The sequence below is a fragment of the Phaseolus vulgaris genome, chromosome 9 (genome assembly GCF_051622355.1).
Source record: "Phaseolus vulgaris cultivar YP4 chromosome 9, ASM5162235v1, whole genome shotgun sequence".
Taxonomy (NCBI): Eukaryota; Viridiplantae; Streptophyta; class Magnoliopsida; order Fabales; family Fabaceae; genus Phaseolus; species Phaseolus vulgaris.
The window spans coordinates 17031294-17054235 of NC_143506.1; the positions used below are offsets into that span (position 1 = coordinate 17031294).

Here is a 22942-nt window from a genome sequence, read left to right on the forward strand (position 1 = left end):
TGATGTTTATATTTATATAGAAATGATAAACTACACGGATGTATATAGGACCCTTTTTATAGTATGTATGTTTATATGAGTTAGGAAATACTAGTAGACAAATATCATGGAATAAAACAAGATTCGAGAATTATAATAAATAATGAAAGTACTTATTAGATAGTATAGGATTAACAAGTGTTTTTTTCCCTTTAATATCTTCTTTAACACATTCAAAATTTATAATTTAAAAAACATTAATTTTGTGAGTTTATTCATATAAGAATTAATTTTAAAAACTAAAATAATTAGTTATTAGTTGATTAGAGATCATTCTTTAATTAATATTAAGTTAGTATATCTTTGTATAAAGATTTAATTACAAAAATTTAAATATTTTTTTTTAATTTAACTATTGCCAATGTCATTTGCTTGTCTTTTCAAGGACAAACATTCAAAATAAGAAAGATAAAAATTAAAAAAGATAGTAAAAATAAGTTAATTAAAGGTCACATTTTGAAGCTTAAAGTTTTACTATATTATATGTTACGACAAATTATTATATTCAAGTTTTACTTTAAAAAAATATGATTTATAATAAATAAAAAATTAATAATAATTTTAACCAAAAATATTATAACCATTAAAATCATAATTTATATTTTAATAAAAAAATATATAATAACACCTAAAAATAAACACAAAAAGATAAAGGATGAGATCATTTTAATTCTAATTTTTATATAAAAATCTAAGATGTTAAACATATGGGGATAACAAAGCGGGGAGGGTTGTGTGGGCCACTACACGACCCGTTGAGAAAAATGCGGGGTGGACGGTCTATTCTAACCCATTGGTTTGCATAGACCCGTCTTGCATAATCCACAATCCACGCGAACCAAGTGCATAGCAGGACGAGCTAATCCGCATGAATCACATAATTTAAAAATGTAATTTTTTTTTCTGCACTCCCATATTTTTTTCATCTAACCTCACATTTCACATTCCAAAAATTTTTAATAATATATGTGTCATGAGAATAATATTATGAGATCATTTACCTAATGCATCTAAATAAAAAAATTAAATTCATTCAAAAAAATTATTTAAAAAATTATTTTTTATTAATTTAAAAAAAATATTTCTTATGCAGGCTGAACCGCAAGCTCGTGGGCCAACCCTTATGTTGGACGGGTTAGAAAAAGTTTGCATATTCTATCTGGGGCAGGGGCCAACCCAGCTTGCATTTTGTGGAAAAAATACGGGACGAGTCTATACGAAACGGACCAACCCGCATTGTCATCTGTATGTAACGGTAACCTTTGAACTAATACTACCATAAAATAATTAAATAACAACCAAGTTTAGAGACAAAAAATAATTAATCACTAAATTAACTAAATTAGGTATTATTTTAGAAATTAAAAAATTATTCATATATAAAGTGATTTCTATTATTAATAAAAAATTATAAAATAGTTTCTAAATTGGTATCTAAATTAGTTAGGAAGATTTTAGCTACATTTTAAATTAATTTATGAAAGAATAATAAACACTAATTTATAATATAAATAACAAAAACTTTAAAATTTATAAAAATTATTTTATAAATTTTTATTTTAAATATCAATAATATTTTTAATTTTATAAAATAGTGTTTAATTTAGTTAAATAATACTTAATTATTTTAATATAATTTTTGGATGACTTCTAATAAGGAGTTAGAAAGCTGGTGTAATTACGAATATTATAGAAAAAGTATATTAGATATTGGTATGTGATAAGCAAGCTTGCCTCACAAAATGAGTTTCATTATGCCGATTCTCTCAGGAAACGCAACAAGCAAGAACAAGAACTTTCGTGGCAAAGACTCGAAATTTCATGGAAAGAAAGGAATCGGATTACATTATTCCATCTTTGCTCATCACATTTCAACCACATCGATCACCCATTTCTCTAGTTCTCTTTTTCTATCACACATCATCTATCATGCTTATATTTTTCACTCATATATCTCAATCACTACTGTTAAATCGAATCTTGAGTAATATCCAGAAATTGGAAGGTTTCTGCATTTTCCCCAGGGTTTTCTTTTGTGGACATATTAGGTTACCAGAATGACGAACAACAAGGAGCAGAAGGACGTTGTGATCGATATTAGGAAGAAGCTGGAGGGGGTAGGGCCAGCAGTAACTGAAGGGTGTAGCATATACAGAGTGCCCTTTGATATCCGCAAACACAATGAAGATGCATACACCCCAAAGATTGTTTCTATAGGCCCTCTTCACCACAACACCCATCCTCGCCTTCAAAGCATGGAAAGACACAAACTTATTTATTGCAAGGCATTTCTTGAACGAACCAAAACAAGTTTGGACAACTGGATCCGCTACATAGAAGAGATAGAGCCTGATTTTCGCCGCTGTTATTCAGACACCCTTGAGTTCAGGAAGGAGGAACTGGTCCAAATAATCTTGGTGGATTCTGGTTTTATATTTGAGCTTTTCTGGAAAGGCTATCATGAAGAGATAGAGAAGGGCACCTTTCTTTCAATTCCCTTGATAGAGGACACTATAGCAGTAGATTTGTTGTTATTTGAGAACCAGCTTCCATTTTATGTTCTTAACCATCTTTTCACTCAATCTTTCACCACTACCTCTTCTGATGGTAACAATGACATTCCTTCATTTTCTGAACTTACATTTAAATATTTTGGCTTTTACAACAGTCCTAACTTGAGTTTCCGTGATGATAGTATTAGCATAAGTCACTTCACGGATCTAGTTAGAACTTTCCACTTGCAACATCCTCCAGAGAGACGACCAGAAAGGACTTTTGACTTACTGAAACATGTTCATACTGCTAGTGAATTGTCAGAAGCAGGGGTGAAATTTAAGGTTCTTGAAAGTGACTGTTTGCTAGACTTGAAATTTTCAGGAGGGGTTCTTCAAATGCCGCAGTTGAAAGTGGAAGACCGCACTGAAGTTTTGTTTCGGAATATGGTGGCTCTGGAGCAGTGTCACTATCCTCATGAATCCTTCATTACAGACTACGTTGTTATTTTGGACTTCCTTATAAACACCAGCAGAGATGTGGAGACACTGGTCCAACAGAAAGTACTGGTGAATTGGACAGGGGACACTGAAACTGTGGTTAATCTCTTCAATAGTCTTGCCAAAAATATTTCACAGTCAGACATCAATTGTAACTACTACACCCTCAGCGAGGACTTGAGCCATTTTTATGATAATATCTGTAATAAGTTGAAGTCCACTCTGAGACGTGATTATTGTAACAGTCCTTGGCAAACTGCTGCTACCACTGCTGCAATTGTTCTCCTTATTCTCTCTGTCATTCAAACAGTTTGTTCTGTTTTGAGTGTACTACCACAGAAATAAATTTATGCCTCCCCTCCCCTGGAAGACCTGGTAAATTCAGTTACTGTTGCATGCTAATTGTTGTGAGTTTTATTTATTATCATTTCAATTTCTCCTGTTTCCATTTATTTGTCTGGAGATGTTTCAATGGTTTCCTCAATTTGAGTGTTGTAACTGATTATTCTTATGATTGCTTAGTGATGCTCTTAAAGTATATTATGCAGAACATGATATAATCTGATGTAATTAATCTCAATCGGACTCCAGAGTTCTGATATAGTTAATTTAATTTCATTCTTGAGTGCTGATAAATTGATAACCTCCACCAAATAACAACTTGAAAAGCTAAATAATTTTGTTGAAATGTAAACTTTAATGAAGAGATCTGCAATATCAAATTAACATTTTTCTTTGGTGGTTTGTTTCCTCTGCAACCCACTGTGTCTTATATTTTATGGCTTTGTGTCATTCATAAAATAAATTTTCAACCTCTTATCACGTCATGAGAAAACATCCAACGAAGTACATTATTATATATAGAATATCGTCAAAATACTTCTGAGTTCAAATCTATTACATCCAATTCCAATAATAATTATTTAGTTATGCAAGTAAATTTTAAATAACCATTTTTCTATCTGTCGAAAATTACATACAGTATATAAAGCATGGGTTACGTGTGGATTTTTATATACAAATTTCGAACGGAGTGCTGCATTAACTGAGAAAAAAAGTCAGGTGGGAATCCTTCAATTTTTTTACTTTGCTTCAAACTCACGGTAGTGAAATATTATTATCAGCTTTACTGCGCCAGAAATGAATATGCCTTTTTCTCATGACAAAAAAAGATAGGGATTCATCACATATTTTCAGAAACTGTTTTCTTTTTCTTTTTCTTGTTTCATTATACTGTAAGATTGTGGGAGCTGTTTCTTCCATTATTGTCGGTGCAATGCAACAGTAGTTGTATTTGGTGATGGTCATTATTTTTCAAAGGAAGCTATTCAGGTACTTTTCCACTGTCCATTTTGTTGCTTTTAGTGTAGTCTTCTTGGTATCTGAAGTATTTGGTTTATCAAATTACTTTATAAGTGCTGGCAAAATGGTAACATTTCTTTGGAAAACTTCTAATTTGCGTTGCTTTGAAGCCTTACAATTTTTTTCGATGAAATTGAGATTTTTTTTCTTTCGGTTTAATTCGATTTGTTCTACATCTAACCTAGGCAGGCATTTGGACTAATCTGACTTCACCACTTCTGGTCTTTTGGATATAATTTATGATTTCGGCCTTGAAATATACTAGTTTTTTTAATTAAACAAATGAAAGTGTACAGGTTCGGATCTTATGATAACAAGGAGATAGAAATCAAAATATCATTTTCCAGCTTCAAAGTTTTATACTCTGGAAAAGACTTATTTTGTTTCTTTAACTCAGTACACCATTGGTTCAATAACTCTCGACTTACGACTTTATTATATGGGAGGACACAGAGTGGATATTGGTTTCATGCTAAAGAACATATTTGTCTTCTAGTGTCAATATTGTTCTTGCACATCGCTAATGATCTTAATGAATCTGCAGATTATAACTAAATGTCAGCAGCAAATGGTGTAAGACGTGTTTGAATTGGTCAAAATGGATTGCTTTCAACTCCTGCTGTATCCGCTGTCATACGTGAAAGAGTTGGAGCTGATGTGAGTAATGTTTTCTACAGTTTGGTTCTCATTATTATGGTTCTTTGAATATGGTACATGATATTCATAGTGGAAGAACATCTGGTAACAAATTTTTTCTGCTGAATTAAAGTAAAAATAGTGGTTAAATTTTGTTTTCTATACAGGATCCAAGGCAACAGATGCATTTATACTGACAGCAAGTCACAATCTCGGTGGTCCTGATGAGGTGAGAATTACTTTGTGTCACTTTAATTATTTCTGGATGAGATAAATTATATTAATGAGTATGATTATATCCAGTATAGTAATTTAATGTGTGGATCTCTCTCCCGTTCTATTTCAGAAATATGAACTAATATTACTGACATTTAGCCTGTAGCTTGGCCACTTGATTTGTTTGAGGTTGACTTACATTGGCTGAGATCAATATAATTTATGTTTCACGGAGTTACAAATGACTTGAAACAAAATTGTACCCTATTCATTTTTTTCATGTTGTATGACCCAATGATAAGTGATAATATAATAACTATTTTTATTTTTTTTACAGAAGATGAAAAGGTGTTACATATAATACCACAACAGGTGTTACAAATTTTACAAGCCCTGAAGAACCATTTAATGTTGAGGTTTTTGATTCAGCAAGTGATTATATAAAATAGATGAGGTAAGATTTTACAACTTCGTTGTACACTCTGCATCAATACCAATAATTTTTATGCAGTTGGATTTCTTAAGTCACGTCATGATGACAACTATCAATTGAGTTGCAAAACCGGAGAACATTGAAAGAAGAAAATGTTCGCGCCTAAGTCGAATCGATTCGGTATGGGTCAAAGTCGACCAAGTCGTTTCGGATCAAAGTCGAGCCGAGTCAACTTTGGGTCAAGTCGAGCTGAGAAGTTGATATTGAGTCGATCCGAGTCGGGGTCGATATCGAACTAAGTTGGCTCAGGCCAATGTTTACTCGAGCCAGTCCATGCCCATGTCGAGCTGAGTCTTTCAGGTTCGATATGGAGTCGAGCGGGCCGGGGGACGACCAGGCCAAGGTTGATGTCGAGCTGAGCGGGTTCAAGCCATTGTCGAGCCGTTCAGGCCCGGGCCAATACCGAGTAGAGCAGGCCAAAGCCGATATTGAGCCAAGCAGGCCCGGGCCGATGTCGAGCCGAGCAGGCCCGAACCGATGTTGAGCCGAGCAGGCCCGAACCAATGTTGAGCAGAGTAGTCCCGAACTGATGTCAAGCGGGTCTGGGCCAATGTCGATCCGAGCGGGCTCAGACCAATGTCGATCCGAGTAGGCCCAGTTCGATGTCGAATCGTACGGGCCAGGATCGATGTCGAGTGATACGGGCCCGGGCCAATGTCTAGTCGTACGGGCCCGGGCCGATATCGAGTCGTACAGTCTCGGGTCGATGTCAAGTCGTATGGGCCCGAGTTGATATGGAGTCGTACAGGTCCGGGCCGATGTCGAGTCGTACGGGCCCGAACAATCTCGAGTCGTACGGGCCAAGTCGATTTTGAGTAGTACGAGCCCGAGCTGATCTCGAGTCATAAGGGCCTGGGCCAATCTCGAGTCATACGGGCCCGGGCCGATGTCGATTCGTACGGGCCTGTACCGATGTTTAGTCGTACGGTTTCGAGCCTGATGTCTAGCTGGTTGGACCCGGGCCGATGTCGAGCCGAGAGGATCGAGGTCAATGTCGAATCGTCCGAACCTGGGCCGATGTTAAGTTGTTCGAGCCTAGGCTGATGTCGAGTCGTCCAGGCCCGAGCCGATGTCTAGTCGTCCGGGTTAGATTTTGACATGGCTCGATCCAAGTTAGGCCAAGACAATCCGGGCCCAGGTTGAGTCAAGTCGACCCAAGTCCACGTAAACCTGAGCCGTCCGGGCCCGGGCAGATGTCGAGTCGTACGATCTCGGGTCGATGTCGAGTCGTATGATCTCGGGTCGATGTCGAGTCGTATGGGCCTAAGCCGATCTGAAGTCGTACGAGCCCGGGTCAATTTCAAGTTGTACGTGTCCGGACGATCTCGAGTCGTACGGGCTTGGGTCGATTTTGAGTCTTACGTGGCCGAGCTGAACTCGAGTTGTACGGGCCTTAGCCAATATCGAGTCGTACGGGCCCGGGCCGATGTCGAGTTGTACGGGCTCGGGCCGATGTCGAGTCGTGCGGGTTGGATTTTGACTTGGCTCGATCCAGGTTTAGCCAAGACAATCCTGGCCCAGGTTGAGTCAAGTCGGACCATGTCCACGTAAACCTGAGTCGTCCGGGCCGAAGTCGAATCGTGTCGGTATGGGCCAAAGTCGACCAAGCCGTTTCGGACCATAGTCGTGTCGAGTCAGCCCCGGGCCAAGTCGAGCTGAGTGGTCGATATTGAGTCGACCCGAGTCGCCCGAGCCCGATATCGAGCCAAGTTGGCCCAAACCAATGTCTACTCGAGCCGGTCCATGCGCATGTCGAGCTGAGTCTTTCGGGTTCGATATGGAGTCGAGCGGGCCCAGGCCGATATCCAGACGACCAGGCCAAGGCTGATGTCGAGTCGAGCGAGCCAAAGCCGATAATGAGCCGAGCGGGTTCGGGCCGATGTCGATTAGAGCAGGCCCGAACTGATGTCGAGTCGTTCGATTCCGGGTCGTTGTTGAGTGTCTAGGCCCGGGCCGATGTCGAGTCATCTGGACCGAAGCCGATTTCGAGCTCAGCGGGACAAGGCCAATATTGAGCCGAGCGGGCCCGGGCCCAGGCCGATGTCGAGTCGTACGGGCCCGGGTGGATTTCAAGTCGTACGGTCCCTGGCCGATATCATGTCGTATAGGTCCGGGTCGATGTCGAGTCGTACGAGCCTAGGTGGATTTCGAGTCATACGGGCCCGTGCCGATCTCGAGTCGTACGTGTCAATATCATGTCGTACAGGCCCGGGCCGATGTCGAGTCGTACGGTCCCGTACCGATGTTGAGTCGTACGAGCCCGTACCGATGTCGAGTTGTGTGGGTTGGATTTTGACTTGGCTCGATACAGGTTTAGCCAAGACAATCTGGGCCCAGGTTGAGTCAAGTCGGACCAAGTACACGTAAACCTGAGTCGTCTAGGCCCAAGTCGAATCGTGTCGGTATGGGCCAATGTCGACTAAGTCGTTTCAGACCAAAGTCGATCCTAGTCAACCCTGGGCCAAGTCGAGCTTAGTGGGCGATGTTGAGTCGTCTGGGCCCGGACTGATGTCTAGTCGTCCAGGCCCGAGCAAATGTCGAGTCGTCCGGGTTGGATTTTGACATGGCCCGATCAAGGTTGAGCCAAGTCAATCCGGACCCAGGTTGAGTCAAGTCTGCCCAAGTCCACGTAAACCTGAGTCGTCTGGGCCCAAGTCGAATCGTGTCGGTATGGGTCAATGTCGACTAAGTCGTTTCGGACCAAAGTCGAGCCTAGTCAACCCTCGGCCAAGTCGAGCTAAGTGGCCGATATTGAGTCGACCCGAGTTGGCCGGGGCCGATATCGAGCCAAGTTGGCCCAGGCCAATGTCTACTCGAGTCGATCCATGCCCATGTCAAGCTGAGTCTTTCGGGTTCGATATGGAGTCGAGCAGACCCGGGCCGATATCCGAACGACCAGGCCAAAGTTGATGTCGAGCCGAGCAGGCCCGAACTGATGTCGAGTCGTTTGGGTTGAGGTCGATGTCGAGCAGAGCAGGCCCAAACTGATGTCGAGTCGATCAGGCCCGAGTCGTTGTCGAGTGTCTGGGCCCGGGCTGAAGGCGATTTCGAGTTGAGCGGGCCAAGGCCGATATTGAGCCGAGCGGGCCCGGGCCAATGTCGATCCGATCGGGCCGATGTCGAGTCGTATAGGCCCGGCCAATATCGAGTCGTATTGGCCCAAACAAGTCGTACGTGCACGTGTCAATTTCAAGTCGTACTGTCCTGAGCCGATCTCGAGTTGTACAGGCCCGTGTTGATGTCGAGTCTTACGGGCCCGGTCGATGTCGAGTCTTACAGTCCCGGGTCGATGTCGAGTCATATGGGCAGGACCGATGTCGAGTCGTACGAGCCTGGGTCGTTGTCGAGTGTTTGGGATTGGGTCGATGTTGAGTCGAGCGGGCTCGGACCGATGTTAAGTCGAGCGGACCGAGACTGATGTCGATCCGAGCGTGCCCGGGCCAATGGTCGAGTCGTACTGGCCCGGACCGATCTTGAGTTGTACGGTCCCGAGCATATTTCGAGTCGTACAGGCCCAAGCTGATCTTGAATCGTATAGGCCCGGACCAATCTCAAGTCGTACATGCCCGAATCGATGTCGAGTCGTACGGACCCGCTCTTTTTTGTGGATGAGCTTGGAGCACAAGAAAGCTCTTTATTGAATTATACACCTAAGGTCCTATTCTCTTGTTGTCAATCTAACCATTAATTTAGGATGTTAGAAATAATGAATAATTATAGATTAGATGGTTATCGTCTTTATATATATTTTATATATATGCTTCTTGTGTTTACTTTAATCAAATGGTACAATTTTTTTTTTCTTGCCATTGCCTTGTCTTACCGCGGTTCAACTTACAACTTGGTTTTCTCTACTTTTACATATCTTTCTTACCACCTCAAACTCATATTTATAGTATAAGATTGAGGTTTTTCTATAAAAAATGTAAGGAGATATTAAATGGTCTTCATCTTTCCATAGATGAATGTGTACGTTCTCAAGAGCCAAGAGTTAAAGAAATAATTTCAAGACCATGGAATAAATCATCTTCTTAGTTCTCATTCCATATAAATTGTTTCTTTTAATTATAGAGGGACATTTCCAACCATCACCAAGTTGTATCATTATTTTCTCAACATAGATTTGCATTATCATTAGGGTGCTCATGGATGGATTGAATTTTTCAAAATTCAATATAGATCCAATCAAATTCAAATAAATGGATTGGATTTAAAATCCATATCCATTTTAACTATATCAAAATTTATTTGGATTTTTTTAAAATCCATTTAAAGTGAATTAAATCTAAATTAAATTCACTTTGTTAATTAGATTAAATCCACTTTGTCAATTACAAATTAACTGGGCCTAAGTCGATTCAACTCGGTTCGACATCGGTCCGAGCCCACTTGGTTCGACATCGGTTCGGGACCGCTTGGCTCAACACTGGCCTGGGACTGCAAGGCTCGACATCGACCCGAGCCCAGACGGCTCGACATCGGCTCGAGCCCGAACGACTCGACATCAGCCTGGGACTGGACGATTTGACATTCGCTTGGGTCTGGATGACTCAATGTTGGCCCAGGCCCGAATGGCTCGACATCAGCCTGGGCCCGCTCAGCTTGACATCTGCCCGGACCCGCTCGGCTCAACATCAACCCGGGCCCGCTCGGCTCAACATCCGTCTGGGCCCACTCGACTCAATATCAGCCTTGGCTCGCTCAGCTCGACATCGACATGGGCTCGAACGACTCAACATCGGCCCGGGCTAGCTCCCGGACCTGCTCGACTCATCGGCCTGAGCCCGCTCGGCTCATTGTCGGCCTTGGCCCGCTCAACGCAACATCGGCCCGGGCTCGAACTACTCGACATCAGCCCGTGCCCGGATGATTCGACATCAGCCCGTGCCCGGATGATTCGACATCAGCCCGTGCCCGGATGATTCGACATCGGCTCAGGCCTGAACGACTCAACATCGATCTGGGCTCGCTCAACTCAACATCGACCTGGTCTCGCTCGGCTCAAGCCTGCTCGGCTCGACATCGACCTTGGACTACTCGGCTCGACTTCGGCCTGGGCTTGTTCGGGTCTACATCGGACCGAGCCCGCTCGTCTCAATATTGACCTTGGCCTGCTCGGCTCGACATCGGCCTGGACCTGCTCGACTTGACATCGGCCTGAGCCCGGATGACTCGACATCGACTCGGGCCCAAACGACTCGACATCGGTCCGGACCCGGACGACTCGACATCGGCCCGGGCCCGGACGACTCGACATCAGCCCAGGCCCAGATGACTCGACATGGGCCTAGATTGGCTCTATTAGACATTGGTCTTGAAAAAACTTGGCTCGATATCAGCTCCGACCGACTCTGGTCGACTCAATATTGGTCACTCAACTCGACTTGGCCCAAGGTTGACTCAGAATGACTTGGTTCGACTTTGGCCCATACCAACTCGATTCGAATTGGGCCCGGACGACTCGTCTCGACGTGGACTTGGGTCGACTTTGCGCAATCTAGGCCCGGATTGTCTTGGCTCAACCTGGATTGGGTCAAGTCAAAATCCAACCCAAAATGTAATTTGGATAATCCAAAAATGTATCCAATATATATATCTAATCCACATCCAATTAAATGGATTGGATTTAAAATCCAAAAATATGAATATGAATTTGAAATAAATTATTTAAATAGATTAAAACTAATATAGATTTGGATAATTATGGATTGGATTTTGTATCGTATTATGTTTTTTTTTTCTTTGACAAAACAACCAAAACTACTCGGATTGTAATTGTATTATGTTCCTTTTTCTCAAATTGACTTTTGTGGATAGTATTCCTAATAATTCTCCAAGTGAAGAAAATGATATTTAGAGGGACGTTAGCACTGTCTCCCTGTTTTCAACTGTTTCAAACTTCATTATGCTTCTCCCTCCACCACCATTTATCCTCCTCCACATTGTTTTGTACCTTTTCTTCATCCAACCATCTCAACTGTAAGAGAGGATTTTCTTATGCAAACAACTCCCTACACCAACATGTTCTTCATTCCCATGAGTCTCCCACCCAACTTCTCATGTTACTTACTTCATGTTGTTGTATTGACCCTATATACAATTTGAAGAAACTGTCTATGAATGTACCTTATTTATCCCACTAGAATTTTACTTTTGCCCCCATTACCTAATCTTCTTGATATGATATTATCAAACCAGGCTTTGTTCTCCACTCGCCTTTCTTGAATTTCGATTCCTTTTCTCTGAAAATGTTTCGATGGTTTTCTTATCTAGATGTTCTACAGATTCTTGTAGTCTTTTCCTGAAGTTCAGTGTTGTTCTACTAGTCTGTGCTGCAAATTAAGATTTAATGTATTGCTTAGCTACAACGTTGTTGTTTTGTGGTTTTACTGCATCTAAACTGAAATCAACAGAAGAGCTTTATCATTCTATACACTTAAAAGTTAGGAAAATAGTTATATTTACGTGGTTTAACAATTACACTATATACATGTCTTCCTAACAAGAACATCTAGAACATTAAAAACAACTAGAAGGGTAGTGTGAGGTGATTTAAGAGTTATCAATATATTTTTTTTCAATTTTGTTTATGTTATCATTCCATTTTTTTTTTCCAACAAGTTATGTAAGAGTTTCACTTTAAGCTTTTGCAGGGGAGTATTGAGTATTGAGATCAGAATATAATCACAGTAACTTACTTCTAGTGGAAATCAACGTCTTTCTATATCCATATTTTTCTCTTTTACTCAATTTTTACGATTATAGAAATATATCCTACATGCAGCAAACAATAGAGTGCAAAAAGTGATTAAAAGTATATGCTATTTTATTTTATATGTAAGATTTAGTGCGAAAATGTGTGAGAGTATATTCTTTTGTTGTTTTAAAAAATAAAGAATTAAGAAAACAATGAGGAGTTATATAAAAATCATATATTAATATTAATTTAAAAAATTAAAAAAAAATATTTTTTAAATAATTTATATTAAATGATAAAATACTTTATTGTATTAATAAAATAAAATATATTAAATAAGATAAAATAAAAAAAAAATTGTATATAAAAAAAAGTAGTTATAATAGAAAATTTGTTATATATATAGGTTTATATATACTTATAGATATAAGTTTAAAACCATTATCATATAAGTCTAAAAACAATTATCACATAAATATAGAGAATCGTATGTAGAATTTGTAAATTCAATATTACTCGTATGTAATAGGTATCTGATTAATAAAATATAACTCTTTTTAAAATGTTTTTCTCCCTTTTATCTTGTTTATTTATTTTCTCTACACATGAGATATATAAAATTAATAAAATATATTAACTATTAGTAAAGCGGTTATTATTTTATTTTTTCTTTAATTTTTAGTTTTTAAATCAGTTTGAAAAATAATTTTTGTTCCCTGATGTATTTTGCTACGCTAAATAAATATACTTTTACGTTAAAATTTTGTGTAGAAATTTAAAACTTCAGAAGCAAAGCACATGTTGCTTCTGCAAATTCAGTTTTCGAAATTAAGTTTACCCTAAACTTGAGTTTGTCAACTTTAATATAAACATGCACTTAGGAATTAGATTTGTCTATTTAATTTTAGAATTAACAATGCATAATTATACCACTTCATGATGATGTTTGAAAAAAAAAAGCTTTAAGTTAACTTTTAATTTTTTTTTTTATATCTTTTGAGTTAGTTACATAAGTGGGGTGAGGTGGGTATGTCTGCCATCCCACTTTTTTTCTCAGTGGATAGAATATTTTTTTTTTAAAATAAAAGCTTTCATGTTAGGTATTACTATGCCACTTAAGATTTCAGCTAGGCTGACACTTCAAGTACAATCATTTACCATCACATGAAAAAAAATTATTAAACAAAAAAAAATATATACAAAAATACGGGGGACTAGACCAAAACCCATATGTTAACAAAAACGATACATAGGTAGACTATACCTATTCATAAAGAATTATAAGAACAGACAAGGTGGAAGCCTGTTATACCAAAGAAAAGGTTCTCTATGAAAAATCCTAAATTAGCCAACTTATCAGCACACGTATTTCCTTCACGAAATATGAGTAACTGTAAACCTAATTTTCCCACAGTAATTAAGACAAGCATTCCATCGATTACGAAGCATCCAAGGAACATTTGTCCTAGCAGTAAACGCAGCACAAACCAAAGCAGAATCACATTCCAGCCAGACATTAGTAAGCCCCATCTTTTGAGCTTCCTCCGTAGCATGTATAACCCCATAAAACTCAGCAACCAGAGCAGTCTGAACTTCAAGAAACGCAGAAAAAGCTCTAATAAATTCCCCCATACTCCCACGAAAAATACCTCCGCAAGTAGCAAGACCAGGATATCCCCTAGTAGCCCCATCAGTGTTAATTTTTACCCAGCCTGGTGAAGGAAACTCCCATCTAACAGGAAGAGGACGTAGAACTTTACCAGTATGAGTGTTAATACCAAAAAACTTTAGCACATTGAAATCAAACATATCATTCTTCATTGAAGCTTTGGACGAATTACCACTAGACAAGTTAAGTCTTTAATAACCAAAATAGCCCTAGAAACCTCAATCTTATCCTGAAAACGAGCATAATTCCTCATACGCCATATCATCCAAATAGAAAAAGTTATCACAACTAGCTTAATTAATTTAACCAACGGACTACCATCACTCTTATAAAAGAAAGAAGATCATCCATATTAGAGAAATGATAAGTAGGAAAAATGTGTTGAACCCAACTCCAAATACGCAAATCATTAGCACATTCAAAAAATAAATGTTGAATAGATTCCTCGTGTTTTTCACAAAGCGTACACATAGAACAAATATGCAAACCTTTATTTTGAATATGCTGATATGTAGGAAGCCGCCCATGAAAAACTTTCCAAAGGACAAGAGTTTTGGAAGGCGGAATATATGAAGACCAAATAAATTTACCCCAACCACAGGAAACCCCTGGATCCAAGAAAAAAGTCCTAGTTGATTTAAGAGTGAGACGACCAGACTCATCTAGAATCCAATTAGGAATATCCTGTACCGCCCTAACCATGATATGACTAAAAAGATGAGGCATCTGCTGTAAAGACAATGGAATATTCCAATCACTACCTGTCCAAAACTGAGAGACTGTATCCGGAATACTAGCACCATCAGATAATCCTGCAATATTTGCTAAAGAAGTAGTAGCACACCATTTATCATTCCAAAAATTAACAAGAGAACTTGTACCAACAGTCCAAGAAGTATAATCAAGTATAGTAGAATAAAACTGCTTAATTCCAGGCCAAAGAGATGACGATCTATAAACCATTCGAAACTCATATTTTGATTTAAGGACCCTAGCTTTCAAGAGTAGAGACCAAGGTTTGTTACTATAATTGTTTTCATTTAAAGAGAATTAAGTAAATTAATTGTTTCTTGTTCTCGAACTAGGTTGGGGACTGGGAGAACTATTGTCTTCGGATGTCACTCGGTCGGTCGTGCTTCACTTCCTCCTTCGGTTCTTCTCGTAGGATGACTCCTCAGGCGGGTGGGGTACCTGCAGATGGCACTCCAACGCTTAAGTCAGTGGGGTATCGTATTCGGCTGGCTGGAATACTGTAGATAATGACGCACCTTCTTCCTTGAAATGCGTGATATTTATATTACCTTGATGGGCCCTCGCTGTTGGGCCGGATTAGGGGGTTACTTAGCGATTAGGGTTGGATTAGGTCGTTTCCTAACCATAGGTTAACCTTCGTTAATTGGGTCAACCTTTGACTTGAGCACCTTGTGTCGGTCGGCCACGTGTGACACATGGTCGACCTCGTACCTTAAAGTATGGTCTTGACACATGGGTTGACTGGGTCACATGACCGGTCGGTCATCCCAGTACAGTTGCCTCCCAGGCTCGAGAGGTGGTACAGCCGAAGAGTCTGACGAATGGGTCCCGGGCGGACGGTGTAATGATGAGTGAAGTGATGTTTGGGGGCGCCTGAGCGATTGACGTGACGCGCATTAATGAGGGGTTTTTCTGGGCGCCAAGTGATGCGAACCGTTGGATCAAGCGAATCCAACGGTTGAGGTTCTTGCGACGTTTGGGATTCCGAGGTCCTCCCGGGCTATAAATAGGGGCTGGGAACAGTGATGTTTTACGCTTTATCTTTGCTTGAGCTCCGACTCCTCGAATCAATCCGACCGATCTCAGTTGCCTTCTTCGTTCGTCCAAAGGTTAGTCATGTCTGCTCTTGCCGAGTCTCCCCCCGCTTGTTCGTCTTCTTCCTCTTCTTCTTCTTCTTCCTCCGGCCGGGCCTCCCCGGTCGGGGACGTGGAGAGGGTCCCTTCTCCAGGGTTGGTGAGGGAAGACGCTGGTAACGCGTTGGATCGTTCGTCCCCTTTTGAGGGGCCGCGACCCCATGTGGGGCCGGCCTGGGTAGATCCCCGGGTATGTGAGGTGTCGTCCTCTTTTCTTACCGACGCTTCTGTCGCCGAGTTTTTGGACGAGGTTCCTGTTTTGAAGGCTTCGACCGAGGAATCTCTGTTGGCGTTCGGCCCTTGCTCTTTGGAAGATCGTGTGTATAGGGAGCGGTCATCTACCGAGCCCCCCTTTTTCTTCATGTATGGTTGTCTTTTTGCGGACCTGCATGTCTCTCTCTGATGTGATTCCAATAGCCACATAGAACAAGATTCTTGACACTTTGAGGAATCACCTTGAGCTGGAAAATGTAGAGGCACTTTCTTAGAAGTTGGATCATAGTTCTAAGATCAAGAACTCACCAAAACAAGTACCAAATCCCAAACTCATTTGGATGAACCAAATATTGTCAAATTGAATCAACAAAGGAGAAGGAAAAGAACAAACCGAACAGAATTGAACTTCAAAACAAAAGAACCGAACAGAATTTAAAAACTAAACAGAAAATAGGTGCTGGAAAATTAAAGGAACCGAAACAAAAACAACTCAAAACTCAAGGCAATAAGAACAAATTGAAGAAGAAGAAAGGAAGGAGAAGAGAATGCTCATGAAGATGGAGGAATGGTTGGATGATCACGCCACTAGAAGAATGGATGCTCCTAGATGAGTGTGGAAGCCGCCACTTGAGGAAACCATGGTCCTTCAAGATAAGACTAGAGAAGAAGCTCAAAGCTCTCCAAATGCTCACTCCAATTTTGAGTATAGTTTCTTTAGATAAAATTCAAATCTGAATTTTACAAAGAGAGCACCTCTATTTATAGCCTAAGGTGCTGAAATGTAAGCTACACAAATTCAAAAAAAACTCCCTCCCAAAAAGCTTCTAGAATTTGCGCCTAAAACAAGGCATGAGGAAGGTGTGATCCTTTCTCTCACTTTGGCACCTCCTTATTTACTCCTACACCTATCTACTAATACACCCCCCCTAAGACTCTTAACTAAAGACTAAAAGATGCTTTAACAATAGAGGTTTCTAATGTTTCCCTCTAAGCACCTTTCTAAACAATATTTATTTAAAACTTGGCCTTGCCCTTCATGGGATGGTCTTTGGGCTTTTGTGGGCTTTGGCCTTCATCTTTTGCAAAGATTAACAAGAAAAACTTTAAATGTGAAGGCGAATGATCTTGTTCTTCATTATAAAAAGCCACCTTTAGTTGATTCTCATCATACTCCCCGAGTTGGAGAGAATTCGCCCACGAATTCTGAATCCCTGCATATAACAAAGTCAGTGCACTTTTACAATCAAAAGAGTAAGAAAAAGGAATACATGACTGAGTAGAGGGAATCAAAGGGATTGCAGAAAAGGAGGTCCTATGAATCAACCAAGTTGGAAAAATTTGTTTGGGAATGATGATATTTTTTGGAAAAAGACCTCTTAAATGGTGAAACCCATTAGGAGGTATGAAAAAATCATCCCTAACATATTTTAACCAAGGTGGTGTTGAAATAGGAACCTTGGGTAATGAAAAAGATAAAGAAGAAGAAGACCTTGGAGGGTCCATTTGAGGTATAGCACGAGTCAACATGATGGATTTAGAGGAGAAAATGGTGTGACTCGGTGTAGTACTTACTTCTTTTTCTTTCTCATTTTCTCTTTTAGTTTTCATTTTTATTTGGTCCTCATGAACCTCTTTGGGAGAGAGGGGTTTTAATATAACCTTGCGCCCTAGGAAGGAAAAAGACATTGTATTGGATAGGCCATCATGTAAAATATGTCTATCATATTGCCAAGGCCTTCCTAAAAGAAGATGAGAAGCTTCCATGGGCACAACATCACATAAAACCTCATCTTTATACTTTCCTATAGCGAAGTTAATGAGGACTTGTTTGTTCACCATGATTTCACCTACTTCACTAAGCCATTGTAATTTGTAGGGCTTGGTATGAGAGATAGTGGGTAAGGCTAACTTCTCCACAACTCTTGTACTAGCCACATTAGTGCAACTTCCCCCATCAATAATCAAGGAACATAACTTGTTGTTGATAAGACATCGGGTGTGAAAAATATTTTCTCTTTGAGTATCATTCAAAGATTTTGGAATTGTGCCCAACATACGTCTTACCATCAATAAGTCACCTTCACAAGGACTTTCACTCTCATTTTCACTTGATGGTCTAGAAGGTGAAGAATGCCTAGGTGAAGTGGAATCATGCTCACTAACTACAATGCCTTCATGCATGTACATACTTCTTTTAGAAGGGCAATTAGCAGCAATGTGACCATATCCCAAACATTTAAAACACTTTTGACTAGACGATTTAATTGGGGATTTAGGCCTAGAAGTAGATGGCGTAGGATCCTTGGGTTTGAAAGAAGAATCTTTGGAAGGATGTTTAGAAAAAGAATTTTTGGTTCTCCAAGACTTGGAGTAGTATCCATCATTGGAAGCATTTTTGAAAGAGTTTTTCTTAGCAAGTTGGGCTTCCACCTTCATTGCAAGATGAACTAAAGAGCCCAATGATGAATACTCGTGTAACTCAACAAAGTCTTGAATATCCTTCCTAAGACCACTCACAAACCTAGCAATCATAGCTTCCTCACTTTCCTCTAATTCAATTTTAAGCACAAGCGTTTCTAGCTCTTTATAATATTCATCCACATTTAGCGTGCCTTGTTGAAACCGTTGGAGTCTTAACATGAGGTCTTTCCTAAAATGTGGGGGCACAAATCTAGCGCGCATTTGATCCTTTAAAGAGTTCCAAGAGTCCACGGGAGGACCCTTGTGATAGATAATGTCCTTTACAATTCCATGCCACCATTTCATGGCATAATCACTAAACTCTAGGGTGGCTAGCTTAAGCTTATGCTCATCTTGGATCTCATGGATCTCAAATATTTGTTCACACTTAGCCTCCCAATCTAAATATACATTAGGATCACTTGAGCCATTGAAACAAGGAAGCTTGACCGAAGGTAGCCTAGCCTTTGCATCTTGGTAGTAGCCATTGCCATAGTGAGGTCTCTCCCCTTGGTTGTGATGTCTATGTCCAAGGAATTGGGGTGGAGTTCTCCTTCTCCTATGGTCATCTTCACGGCCAACATCATTTGAAGAAGCTCTTGAAGATGGTCTATGAGAATGATGTCCATCATGGATAGAAGGAGATGGTCTAGCTTGTTGGACCTCCATCTTTTGCATTTTCTCCTCCAACCGTCTAATGGTTCTTTGAGCTTCATGTAATTCACCAAGGATTGAAGCTTTGGAAGGAGAATTTTGCTTGTAGGATGCATCACTTGAAAATCCAGCCATTTGTAATTAAAAAAACAGCAAACACACAAAAACAGCAAACAAGTTAAAAATTAGCAAAAACAGTGAGCTTTGGCAATGAAACTGCCGAAGTGAAATGAAGCTGAAAAAAAGAGATCACTCTCAAAGAAACAATGTTCTTGCACCAATCTGATCTTGAGGCCTTGGAATCCTCAAATGAAATATGTCAAAGCAAGCACACCAATCTTAAGAGCAAACCACCACAAAACCAAAGAAACAATAAAGACAAACAAGAAAAGGTATAAGCAAGGAAAGGTAATTGCAAAAGGAATACTATATGTAAGACAAACTCAAAGAGTAAGAATGAAAGACAATCAAGAAAATAAAGAACTCAATGAGAAAAGTAGGCACACAAAAGAAAACCTAAGGAAAAGCACTAGAGGAGATGAAGAAAACAAAAAAATTTAGCTACTGGAAAATTTTTTTTTATGCAAACTGTGTTTGATATTCACTGATTTAACTGGAACGTTGTAGAGCGAACTGGATTATGAAATTTATACCACAGAAACTTCAAGATGTTAACTCAATAATGGCACTGGAATCAATTAAAAACAGTAAGCCAATTGAGAGAAATAAAGTTTTTAAAATCACTGCCAGATTACCGTATTTTTTTCGGCAGGAATGTACACTTTTTTTATTTTATTTATCATTTTTTGTGTACTTCATATTTTTGAATGATTCTTTTTTCTATTCTTTTCTAACACTTTGAATATCTCAAATCCAGAATTTCAGAATTTTACAGTACGTAAATCAGTTGCAATAAGGAAAAACAGTAAGCACTCTTTTCAGAAACAGAGGAATCCTAATAGGAATAAAAAAACAGAATGATGAACTAGCAAAGACATAATAGAAAATGATGTAGTGGAACTTGTATAGGTCTAGAATACAAGTATGAACTCAATTCTAAAAAGAAAATGCACAAAGGATCAACATCAATTCAGAAAATTATATGACACCAAAGCAAGAAACAATCAAAACAATAAAAGTACTACTAGAAGTAATGACATATATGGAATAACATGACTAAGACACAACTTGACATGATTCAAAAATTAAAAGACACAACACAAATTGTAACAAATGAAAGGAAGCTTAAGGTAAACTCTAGGAAGGATAATGCCATTCCAAAAGAGCAACCATACTCATAAGAATTATGAGTGCCATAAACCTTTCCACAAACACTTGGAGCAAAAGAAAAACAGCAAGAATACTCAATTAAAATTCTAAAACAGCAACTAAAATTGCAAGAAATTAAAGAGCTCTTGAAATTAAAGTGCACACAACTCAACAATTAAACAAGAATGAACCTAAGACTCATGATACCACATGATGTGATTCCAATAGCCACATAGAACAAGATTCTTGACACTTTGAGGAATCACCTTGAGCTGGAAAATGTAGAGGCACTTTCTTAGAAGTTGGATCATAGTTCTAAGATCAAGAACTCACCAAAACAAGTACCAAATCCCAAACTCATTTGGATGAACCAAATATTGTCAAATTGAATCAACAAAGGAGAAGGAAAAGAACAAACCGAACAGAATTGAACTTCAAAACAAAAGAACCGAACAGAATTTAAAAACTAAACAGAAAATAGGTGCTGGAAAATTAAAGGAACCGAAACAAAAACAACTCAAAACTCAAGGCAATAAGAACAAATTGAAGAAGAAGAAAGGAAGGAGAAGAGAATGCTCATGAAGATGGAGGAATGGTTGGATGATCACGCCACTAGAAGAATGGATGCTCCTAGATGAGTGTGGAAGCCGCCACTTGAGGAAACCATGGTCCTTCAAGATAAGACTAGAGAAGAAGCTCAAAGCTCTCCAAATGCTCACTCCAATTTTGAGTATAGTTTCTTTAGATAAAATTCAAATCTGAATTTTACAAAGAGAGCACCTCTATTTATAGCCTAAGGTGCTGAAATGTAAGCTACACAAATTCAAAAAAAACTCCCTCCCAAAAAGCTTCTAGAATTTGCGCCTAAAACAAGGCATGAGGAAGGTGTGATCCTTTCTCTCACTTTGGCACCTCCTTATTTACTCCTACACCTATCTACTAATACACCCCCCCTAAGACTCTTAACTAAAGACTAAAAGATGCTTTAACAATAGAGGTTTCTAATGTTTCCCTCTAAGCACCTTTCTAAACAATATTTATTTAAAACTTGGCCTTGCCCTTCATGGGATGGTCTTTGGGCTTTTGTGGGCTTTGGCCTTCATCTTTTGCAAAGATTAACAAGAAAAACTTTAAATGTGAAGGCGAATGATCTTGTTCTTCATTATAAAAAGCCACCTTTAGTTGATTCTCATCACTCTCCCCTTTGATGCCTTTACGGCCGGGGTTCTGAAGGAGCTGAACGTGGCTCCGACTCAGCTTCATCCCAACTCGTGGGCGTCGATGCAAGCGTTTCGCATTGTTTGCCGGACGTTTGGGTTGCGCCCTCTTCCCTCCTGTTTTCTTCATTTTTATTCATCGTACCCGGCCAAGCTTGCCAGTTGGCAATCGCTGGTCAGTCGGGCGGGAAACGTGTTGTTTAAGCCCTTCACGGCCTCTTATAAGAACTTCAAGGAGAAGTTCTTTAAAGTGTACGTGGAGCCGGCCGGAACACGTTATTTTTTTGACGAGGTTGATCGGTCTCGTTTCCCTCTTTTTTGGTCGAGGAGTCCGACGAAGATAACGGATTGGCCGAGGCCGGTGCATCCGAGCGAGCATGAGCGGCTCGTTTTTGCTTTATTTGATAGTCTCCCCAGGAAGCTCCCCGCACGACCGCTCATGTCGCTGTACAATGCGACCGATCACGCGGAGGCTTTCGAGGGTATGCTCTTTTCCATGCACTTAGTCTTGTTATTTTCTGCGCTTTGTTCTGACTGACTGTTCTCTGTTTGGTTTGTAGAAATCGCAAAGAGAGAAATCCTCCAAGCCGTTGGGATGTTGCACTCGTTCAAGAACAAGCTGAACGAGAAGAGGGGGGCCACCAGTGCCAGGCCCCGGGCGGAGGAGGGTGGCCCCTCCAAGAAGCGTGGCCGCGATGGCGACAATATTGCCCGAACCGTTCGGGCGGTGGGTCAGATGCCCACTCCTCCTCCAGCGCGGTCCTCTAGGCCGACTGCCCCCCCTACTGACGACTTTAACCGCCCTATTCCGACGGGGGTGGCGGTGCCTTTGGCCACTGCGGGCGGATCAATGCTCGCGCTGGTTGGGGACGACCGGTCCTTCTCAAGGACCGTGAGCTTCAAACTGCCCTCCAACATCGAGGGTGAGATCCGGTCGGTCCCCGACGACGACCTCCTTGACGGCGGCATCGAGATGATCTGCCGGGGTCTATTTTTGGCCCGCCGGGGGGCGGACGCTCGGAGGAACCGGGTCGAGGACATATCGCGCCTCGAGCACGATCTCCAGGAGGCCGGGCACAACCTAAAACAGGCCGTGGAGGCCAACACAACTTACGAAAAGAAGTTGTGTGCGCAA

General features: G+C 40.3%; 1 protein-coding gene and 1 long non-coding RNA gene across 2 annotated transcripts; both read left to right on the forward strand.

Moving 5' to 3' along the window:
* The first annotated feature begins 1810 nt into the window (after window positions 1-1810).
* Window positions 1811-3612, forward strand: LOC137822935 (UPF0481 protein At3g47200). Its single transcript, XM_068627961.2, has one exon. It carries the CDS (start codon window positions 2097-2099, stop codon window positions 3375-3377), a length of 1281 nt encoding a protein of 426 aa, XP_068484062.1. The 5' UTR covers window positions 1811-2096; the 3' UTR covers window positions 3378-3612.
* Window positions 3613-4030: 418 nt separating this feature from the next.
* On the forward strand, window positions 4031-9881 carry LOC150025197 (uncharacterized). The gene is made up of 3 exons (XR_016515894.1): window positions 4031-5051; window positions 5198-5259; window positions 5584-9881. It is a non-coding gene; the product is annotated as an uncharacterized LOC150025197 (long non-coding RNA).
* Window positions 9882-22942: the final 13061 nt, after the last annotated feature.

Excerpts from the sequence above, each read along its gene's own strand:
- LOC137822935 (XM_068627961.2), top strand. The coding sequence starts at position 2,097 with ATGACGAACAACAAGGAGCAGAAGGACGTTGTGATCGATATTAGGAAG.